Consider the following 10592-nt stretch of genomic DNA (forward strand, 5'->3'; position numbering starts at 1 on the left):
GTCCGGACTACTCCTCATAAACTACTGGTGCAATTGCATCCAAACTTTACAGGAATGATCAGTACGAAGTCTAGTTGTGCATATTGTCAGCATTTTCGGTTCAATGATTTTTGTAAGAGTTATGGCCCTTTAATGATTTTTATTTTTAAAGTTTGTCCGGACTACTTCTCTTATACCACTAATGCAATTTCAATGAAACTTTACAGGATTGATCTGTAGCTCAAGTCCTTGCGCATATTGCACGGGTTTTTTGGTTGAATGATTTTTGGCCGAGTTATGGCCCTTTGATAAAAAGGTGTTTTTTTCTGTGTGTTGCCAGATACACAAAAGCTTGTCCGGACTACTCCTCATAAACTACTGGTGCAATTTTATCCAAACTTTACATGAATGATCAGTACCAAGTCTAGTTGTGCACTGTCTGTCTGTCTGTCTGTCTGTCCGTCTGTCACAAAACTTGTCCCCACTACTCCTCATAAACTACTGGGGCAATTTTATCCTAACTTTACAGGAATTTGTGTCGCCACTACTCCGATCACTTCTCCGTCTGTCACAAAACTTGTCCCAACATGAAATTGGCCATCAATAGGCGACATATGTGATCACTGATCGCTCTTGTATTTCTTGGGCAAATATTTCAGATCAATATTGATTGTTCTTCACTTCTTACATTACTAGACCATTTGATTAGTATCAATATGGTATTAATTTGTGTTTTATTTACATCTCCCACCACAAAAGTACTCATACCTCACTTAACCTTGATTTCCCTATAGGGATTAAACTTTATTTCAATCATTGTTTTCAAATGTATTGACAGTTTCTATATCCATCATTTGTAGAGAAAATGTAGAGAAAATGGGCGTTGATATTCAAACATACAGAGCTAGAATTGGCTCTCACAAGAATTCTCTGTGTGGTGAAGCTATCAAAAATTACAGACACTCAAGGAGTAGTGATGTTGCAGCACTTGTCACAAACATAAAAATTAGCAATGGCCTAAAAAATGTTGGCTGTTTGCTTTTTATCGGCATTCTTTTAATGATTGCTGGTGTTGAACCAAACCCAGGTCCGGTGGAAAAAGGTACTTTTTACATCTATTATACCATGTTTTATTGAGTTTGCACTCGTTATGCTTCTATTTGTTTTTAGCTAGGAACAATTAGAGTTGTTGAAAATACTCTATCTAACGAAGTTGAAACTATAAAATTAATGACTTCGATTAATAATGTTCTTACCCTTAAAACTAATATATTATCTGGACTGCTCTAATATAGCATCGATGTCGATAACAAGATCAAATGCATAGTTTAACTTCAGATTTTCAACCGGTTCAAACAGTTTGATTGTGTTTGTTTACATTTAATAACATAATATCAGCTGACAGTTTTGATATTGAAAATATATTTTGTCTAAAATTGTGAGTATTGATACTAACATTTTATATTAAGGAGATGATTCAGAAGGGCCGAAAATGATCAAAATCTCCAAACTTGCGGCTAACATAAATAAGGAGATGCTGTCAATGTTCTTCGATAACAAGATAGAGTGTGGTGGAAAAGTGGTTGACGTGACAGTGAACGCTAACGAGTGTAATGCCATTGTTGAGTTTAACAAGTCAGCCGGTATGAGATTTAAGTTAAAACCTTTTGGAGCATATGCGGTTTTTCATTTTTTGTCTATTTTTTAAATATTATATGAAATAATATTTATTGAGCTTCGATAAAAATCAAAACAATAGAGTAAGTGCAATAAGATTGCAAAGAGGTTACGTATCCTGTTTATTAACTTAATTATGATTATGAAATATTCGCGAATTTTCTCTTTTTAAATCATCTTGTTTTTTTTGAGTACATGGTTATAAGGAGTAAAAAGTAAGAAACACATTGAAATATACATATTTTTAGTATTTAAACAAGCGGCTCTAGAAACGCACTAATATGGTTGATAGATTAACATATAATCAACATATAGGGATGTATATAAATATTGAAAAAGGAAATGGTTACCAAAGATTGCCTTTACAATTATAGCCCTGTTTTTCAGCTGTTGATGAAGTTATGAATAAGAGACCATTATCTATTTTCGGCTTTGAAGTAGAAGTAGATATTTTCGGTAGGCTAGTTACTGTTTTTATAATTTAACTTGTTAATTACCACAGAAAACATAAATAAGGTGTTTATATCATGGTTTGATACTCCAATACAAATCTATGTTTTGAGTTAAGCACATTCATTCAAGATAAATGATATTCTGCAATGGAAACATATTAAACCCGAAATCAGCGAAATTCACCAGACTTCGTGGACAGCCAATTGATATAACACAAAAGGGTTTGCAAACATGCGATTTTCTTTAATGAACTTACCTTGAACAAATCAATCGCGTGAGTTATTCTTGTAAAGACCCCCGATTCAAATCACGTACTTAGCTATTCAACTTTCACAGAAGTAAATTCATAGATATATGCAATCCTTATTTGACCATCCGAGACCTAGCAGTTTGTTATATGAAAGAGAAACTTTTATTTGAGGTTTAGAATCACATGGACAATGACAGGAAACTTTACAGTAGTTTATTAATACCAATAATTACCTGGCATATAAAATTCAAATATGGCACGAGAACATCGTGTAGAATGGAAATTGCAAGAGTTAAGGTAAGCTATTTTTAGGAAATTTCTTTTATAAAGTGATGTATCTCTATTACTGATATGAACAGTTCATATTCCCATAGCGTAATTCTCTTCTGAAACCAGAAAAATGAACGTAAAAATGAACGTTTTACTCTTTTTGGAAAACAATCACGAAAGTTTGTCTTTTTTGCAATGATGAACTATTCCAAAACGAGTGCGGAAAGGTTATACATCATACGAATAAAAAAAAAACATTTGTGTGGAAACATCACTCGAGCATCTGCGGCAAATCTGGTAAACAACCAAACTCAAATTCCAGTGCCGTATCACGGTGCCAGCTACTTCACAATACAAACACAGACATGTTGACATTTCAACAAACTAATATGGTATTCGTCCAGAATCAGAACCATTAACACCAGCCAATCATTTAAATGGGTGACTCATTACTACATTACCGTATAATGACGAATGAAACAGACTTAAATAGGAGCCTTGGAAAACAAGTTACATTACACAACGTCAATGAAGACTTCCGTTTGCGATGGAGACACGGTTATCTAACTGCTCGAAAACAATAACCTATTTCCATGAATTATATCTGTTGGAAAAGTAGTAAAAGTTTACGATGTGTCATCTGGACAATTGAAACTGGTGGTCGTTGAACAAGAGAGTCTTTTGATTAGGGAAAATTTAAAATGGCAGTGGTGTTTCCAATTTATCGATAGTGCAACGCAGAACTTTGAATATGAAATACTAACTATTCATGAAAATTGACTGTACTTTAAAGCTTAATCTTAATCACGAAAAAGTATTTTATTCCATACGAACTACGTGTACGTAGAAACCGTTCTTACTTACTAAAACTACACTGACAATAATAATAATATGTGTGTCATTATCAGTATGTCCGCAAAAAGAAACTTACGTCAAATGGGCAGTTACACTTTTTAAAAAAAATCTACTATTTATATTCACTATGCAACTGCAATATAAAAGAGGCATCAGTTATTTAGTCCTGTTATTTTGTTTGCTGTCTCATGTACAATGCTAAAATTATATTGTTTCCAGATGTTGTGGAACTACAACGTAAACCGCGTATAAGAATTTCCGGATTAATAGAAAACACAAAGAAAGAGATGCTTGCAATGTACTTTGAACATGAAGAGAGAAATGGCGGGGGGAAAGTGAAATATATCGAAATGGACCAGAAGGGGAAGTTTGCTATAATTGATTTTGAGGAGAAAGAGGGTACTTTTTTCCATAATTCTATAGTAACCAAGTTTTTGTGTTTTGGGTTCTGTTAACTTGATAAAATTTTGGGTATTTGATTATTAGAATAGCCAGAAGTGTTTTTGGTTTTATTTCTATTTTGTTTATCTTTTAAATTATCAAATTCAGTGCATAAATATCTGCATAAGCATGAAGACATATTTAAAGCCCGAGTCCGCACTATTGCTGAATGAGAAACATACGATAATTCTACATTTCACTATCTTATCTGCTGTACGTATAGATCATCCGCGTCCGTCATGGTTTCCCGTGGTTTTAGTTGAGATTATAATGTACATTTTGTATTGGCTAGTAGGACATCAATAAATATTTTCACACCTTGTCATAAAGGTATAGGTAAGGTCATAGTTTCTTAATTTATTACTTTGTTAGTTTTGTATGAAATCATTATTTCAGGTGCTGATGCTTTTATGTTGAGAAATCCGAAATCTATACTTGGTATGAATGTCACTGTAGAAGTCATTGGTAAATATAATTACTACCTATTAAGCTTTAGGTTACACTTTAGAGTGAAAGTTAACATTCTTACAATTAGAGCTTAAAGGTACACACATTTGTGTCCGGACTAAAACTTTGTCAAGTATGGAAGGATTTTACAATAACTTTGCATAAATGTCTACCACATCAAGACAACGTGTAGCGTCTGTGACATATGTCCCTGCCTCAACTCAAAGGCCAAGGTCACACTTGTAGCCTGAATGTTCTCAATTTCACAAGAAGAGTTTGAAAGTACACATTCTTGCCCAGACTATAACTGTTTCATCCATTGAAAGACTTTAAAATAATTTGGCACAAATGTCTACCGCATACACATAAAGTCGTGTCGCGTCTAAGGCCAATGTCACTTCTTAATAGGTCAATGTGACACTTAGAGGTTGAGTTTACACATTTGTGTCCAGACTATAACTTTGTAATGCATTGAAGGATTTTTAAATAACTTTGCGTTAATGTCTAACACACCAAGGCGACTTACCGAGTCCAGAACCCATGTCCCTACCTATAAGGTCAAGGTGGTAACTTTACTATGATTTCATTCACTTCATTTCAGGAGAACAATATTAAGCAATTCGTTTACTTTTCTTCTCTTATCTTTTCATAATACCTTTTAGCAATACAAACAAAATCTTTTCGGGGGCATCCGTCACTTTTGCGTGACAACTCTTGTTTTCGTCTTGCTTATTTATTTAAGCACTGTAACATTATGGTTTCAACTGAAACAATGAAAGCGATCATTTTATAACTTCTTAAGCTTCGATTTGGTTCGATTGTCTTTATAGGAAGTGACACGCTGACTGAAGTGCCAAAAATGATTAAACTTACCAAAATATCGGTAGATATGAATAGGGTTATGTTGAAAAGATTCTTTGACAACGCGATAGAGTGTGGTGGAAAAGTTGTGGAGCTGACTGTTAATTCCAAAGAGCGATTTGCCATTGTCACATTTGATACGTCTGCAGGTATGATAATTTATTTTATAGTACCATCAGTTCAAATCATTTTCATTACTTTATTGGAATATACTTTCCTTTGTCTACAATATTTTAAGGAAAAATATTGTTGGTTTTATTATTATTTTTTATCATTAGTAGCAGTAGCAGTAGCAGTAGCAGTAGCAGTAGTAGTAGTAGTAGTAGTAGTAGTAGTAGTAGTAATGTATACAACTCATTCACTTTTCCTCAAATGGAATCAGTAGATTCACATCAAAGCAATCACGGCATTATAAACAGGAAAAGAGGATTTTTATGCCTCCATTAAAACAACATCGATTAAAAATGTTGTACAAGTCTTTATCAAAATTGCAATGCTAACGAAGAGCAGATAAACATAATGGGGTTTACTTGTTGTTTCAAACATTTCTTTTCCTTATAATACTTTACACTTACACATCATTTTGTCTTTTCTATGTCTAGAAAAGTGTTTAGTACGTACAATTCTTTTGTTAGTTTAAGCTTTATCAGAACACCATTAACAACTAAATACTTCAGTATGAAACTGAAAAGGAACGATTTGTTTCGCTGCATTCAGTGACATATTTTTCCAAAACACATTTTAGCATTTTCTTTTCAGCTGTATATGAAATGATTAACAAGACACCATTGGCAATATTGGGATTTAAAATTGATGCTTATGTGTACAGTAAGTGAAATCTTAGTACTTGAGTAAAAATACATTTAGCAGATTCCTTATTTCTTTGTCAATCCTGAATTCTTACAAAGAATTTAAATCATTTTTAATGTATGTATATTTAAAAGAAGGAAAAGCGAAACAAATAATTGAAAATGAAATTATTTGATAAGTACGGGGCAACTTTTTAAGGTCTGCATTTTGTTTTATTTTGTTGTTGCTTTCAATGCTGTCATTGGACCGATTTCCCTTTGCCAAAATTGTACATCGAATTTTACTATGAATTCACTTTGCCCAGACAGCATTCAAATATTAAAGGGAGTTCTTGTTCTTTTAGGACTTCTAGAACTAGTTATCCTATCTAGATATATTGCATTCATTAGACTAGACTGTGGGCGCTTGCAGGTTTTTTAATATGCAATGATATTTTAAAGTATATGTTATCTTTCCCATAGCTCTGTTATTGAGTTTAATCATTATAATAGCGTTTAATTCGACTATGTGACTTAAACCCTTACAAGAATTCGGCAGAATGTAAAGAATTCGGAATTCAATGTAAGGTGTATCTTGAACAATTGTAGGGTATATGATATCAGTTTTATATATGACACAATAAGATGCAGTTAAAACAATTAAATTCTTAAACCATGTAAACTCTTCTTAAATGCACTGTTACACTTTGAAATTGATAAAGCGAGAGAATGATTATGCATGTCAAATACATTAGTTTAAACCAATTTGAATCATTCATAAAGATGATAATATGCATCAGTTATAAAGATGTTTGGCAAGTCATGTGACCCCCATGTTAATAGTGTTTTGAAATATAACCCGAGCCGCTAGGCAATAGAGTTGCAAAGATTATCAGCAATATTTTTTATGATGCATGTTAACCTAGAGGATCACATGAGATAAATATTCTTTACAAAAATAATAAACTCAAATAAGTAACTCAATTTATCTTCAATTTGATTGAAAATAAAACTCGATAATTGTTACAGACTAAATATTGTTAGAGATATTCAAACAACTAAAATTATTAAACAAGGTAACATATTGTCTTTTAAAGCGGGCAAAGACGATTCAGAAACTGATCATGCAGGAAGGGGAATGCAGGGAGCAGACTCTCTACAAACAAGAGGTTGAATTATAATAACGGAAGCATTTCTATTTTCTTTCATAGTAATTTAGATAATGAACAACATTAAGAGAATATAATGTCCTTGCTTTATACTTTTTTGATAGTTAAAATTCTTGTCAATAAGATAGTTCGTCTTCTTTTACACTACTAGAACTAGCTTCCAAGAAATATGTCATTCACTTAACTAGACTCTTAAACGACCAGATATCTAATTATTCAGTCATAATTATGCCTCCGAAAATGGGGATTTATGTAGCATTCTGCCATTTCTTTTTGGATTGTATAATAATTTGGCATAATGTGTAAGACAAAAAGATGCCGTGTTGTTCATAGAGGCCATATATCCAGTTCAAAGGTCAAGGTCACAATTGTATGTCAGACCTTACGATTTTGAATAGATTTTCTTCTTAGATGCATACATTTGTCTTCATAGATGGATTTCAAATAGTTATACATAAATATGCTGCTTATTAAGATGATATGTAATGAGCAAATTTTAGCTCACCACCCTAAGTGTTCAGTTCATACTTCAATTTCAGAAGTCAATATATGAGAGTGAATTGATAGGCATAGGTTTTAATAAAAATGTTTTTACAATGTTTATAGCATAAGGATCAATGTCACCATGGGACTTTTGGGGTTTATTGCTTTATAAATGTACATCGATGTTTATATTTAGTCATCAATTAAGTCATAAATTAACTTATTTGAAATAAACTTGTCATACTTCTGTGGCACATCAAGAATACTTTTCACTTTTAAAGATCGTGTCTACAAATAAAAAGATGATTGTTATACAATGTCAAAATACTCCATCGATAGTTGTGTCTTGTCACTATTTTTTTTTCATTCATTCACGGATTTTATGTTTTATAATTTGTCTTAAAGGTCATGTAACACCATTTTTAATGGTTTTATATCATAAATATAATGCTCAAATGCAGATTTATCAATATTGTAAGTTCCAAAAAGCATTATGTGTAATGATGTTACCGAATTTACATTTCATGCTAATAAAGGGAAGTATTTTTTCTGTAAAGTCTGAGTCACAGTTTTCAATAAGAAATGACTGCATATATTTTAATTATTACATATAATGTGAAAGAATATTTGCAGTACATATTTTACATATTCTTCGATATTCGATATTTGAAAATTGTTTTAGAAGCATATAAATATATATAATTTTTACTAAAATGTGGTAACAACCTTAATTACAACATATAGGATCTTTACGTATATAAGAAAATATTTTTCAATATTTTTCAATATTTCTATGTCATTGAAAATTTCTTTATATAGTAACCATGCCTTTGGTGCAAGCCAAGGTCATTGTTACTCTACTTAGTCCTGCTTTCAGGCATTGTCTCTTTCCAACGACAGTTCTTGTTGACCATCTCATACCTTTTTTATTAAAGTATATTTATCAAAACATGTTCGCTTCAATTGCTTGATTTTTAAAATACGCCCTTAGATAAGTTCAATAGTATACACAAAATGTTGAGAAGAGTGTAATTTGAAAAACCTCCGAGTGTCTGATATCAATAGTACTGGTTGCATAAAATCCACAATTCTACGACCACCATCAAACAAAACCAATGCTGTTTGAAAATTCTAAAACTTGAGCCATGTAAAGTCTACAAACATGCACTTTTATACTTTTGAAATTTATTAGAATGATCATGTGTTCCAAGTGGTTATTAAGCTTATGGAACGAAAAAACTTTTATAAAGAGAATACTATTCACAGAATGATAAAGGCTAATTCAAACTTGCGTGGATATTATCAAAAATATAGAAGTTTCGAAGTGACCTTTAAGTGTCGTTCTTTTTAAATTAAAATCCAGTACCAAATTGAAATAATATGTGTCTTTTAACAAAAAGAAAATGATCGGAAATTCGAAACTGGTTTGCATTGTTTTTCAAATTTGGTAGTAAAGGTATAATATGAGATAAAAATAACAATCAGGTTGCAAAGACCAGATCCTAGATTGACGGCAATATTTGTTATAAAGCTAGTTAAGCTAGACCTTCACTTGAGATTTTCAAAGTCTATATACGTGTGTATTTCAAATTATCTTATATATACATATGTATAAATAAAACCCGGTAATTGTTACAAATAATGAATGTTACCAACGTAAGTGTTAAAAGTTTAATGATTAAATTAATAGTCATCTTTTGCAAACGGTTCGTAACTTTCTTATAAACTATTATTACTTTTCAGAAACAAAAACTGTTGCACGTGAGAAAACTGGCCCTACAGAATGTGATGGAAAAGAACCAGATTCGTTAAAAATAAATGGTAAGTGAAATTACTTTATTCATTTACTCAAAAATTTCTGTAAATATAATCCAATATTATATAAATAAAAGAGAGAAATAGAATGTATAGAGTCCAAAATTCTTTCAATGAATGCTCACTATTAGCCACATAATTTGATGTTCGAATATCAATACTAAGTTTTGTCAATTATAAAAAGTTTAGGCCAGTACCTCTCTTCAAAACGTTTCGTAACTTTAGTATGAAAAACTATTATACATTTTCAGAAATAAATAAGGTTGCACAAAAGGAAACAGGTCCTGCAAATTGTAATGAACAAGAACCGGATTCTTTACAAGAAAATAGTAAGTGACTCATTTAGACAATTCAAAAACGATTCCTGACAAAACACATGTCATGATTTTTACTACAATTATCTGTTTAAAACATATTTTTGGTTCAATTAAACAAATAAGCAATGTTGTCAAATTTACGAACGAAACTTTCTGGCGACAATTAAAACTTTTAGAAACACCATAAAATTTTGAATGATTAAAACTGTGTATATTCGAAATGAATATATTCATTGCCGAACAAATATCATGTTATATCATGTAGTTGTGCTAATTATTAGTCACACAATTCAGTTTACGAATATCAATACTAAGTTACGTCAATTTTAAAAGTTTAGGCCATTCCTCATTTTTAAACGTTTAGTATCTTTCTTAGTATAAAATCTATTATACATTTTCAGAAACCAATAAGGTTACTCAAAATAAAACAGCTTCTACAGATTGTAAATTAAATGAAAAAGACCAGAATTCTTTACAGGAAAATAGTAAGTGAAATAATTTTTATTTATTTAGACAATGCAAAAACAAAACAATCCCTGAAAAATATGTTATGATTTTTACTATATATTATCCACTTCAAACATATTTTAATTAAATTTTATCAAATCCTGCAACAAAATCTTCTGGCGACAATTAATACATTCAGAAACACCATAAGATTTTGAATGATTAAAACTGTGTACATTCGAAATGAACATATTCATTGCCGAACATTGCCTTTTTAATACGCTTAGTATATTTCTAAGTATAAAAACTATTATACATTTTTAGAAACCAATAAAGTTGC

The 10592-nt window shown here is 31.3% G+C and overlaps 1 protein-coding gene across 1 annotated transcript; it reads left to right on the plus strand.

Annotated features, from left to right (window-relative positions):
* Positions 1–834: 834 nt before the first annotated feature.
* Positions 835–10232, plus strand: LOC132747075 (uncharacterized). The gene is made up of 10 exons (XM_060736382.1): positions 835–1081; positions 1449–1622; positions 2044–2112; positions 3704–3883; positions 4322–4390; positions 5203–5382; positions 5993–6061; positions 7119–7190; positions 9417–9494; positions 9740–10232. The coding sequence occupies exons 1-10, from the start codon at positions 856–858 to the stop codon at positions 9823–9825; spliced, it is 1203 nt and encodes a 400-aa protein (XP_060592365.1). The 5' UTR covers positions 835–855; the 3' UTR covers positions 9826–10232.
* Positions 10233–10592: the final 360 nt, after the last annotated feature.

Source organism: Ruditapes philippinarum, unplaced genomic scaffold (assembly GCF_026571515.1).
Source record: "Ruditapes philippinarum isolate M1 unplaced genomic scaffold, ASM2657151v2 ctg4751_1_1_1_1, whole genome shotgun sequence".
Taxonomy (NCBI): domain Eukaryota; kingdom Metazoa; phylum Mollusca; class Bivalvia; order Venerida; family Veneridae; genus Ruditapes; species Ruditapes philippinarum.

Bases quoted from the DNA above. Each gene is read 5' to 3' on its own strand.
- LOC132747075 (XM_060736382.1), top strand. From the start codon at position 856: ATGGGCGTTGATATTCAAACATACAGAGCTAGAATTGGCTCTCACAAG. The intron at 2,113-3,703 runs GTAGGCTAGTTA...TATTGTTTCCAG, and splicing joins AGTAGAAGTAGATATTTTCG to ATGTTGTGGAACTACAACGT. The intron at 7,191-9,416 runs GTTGAATTATAA...ATTACTTTTCAG, and splicing joins AGACTCTCTACAAACAAGAG to AAACAAAAACTGTTGCACGT.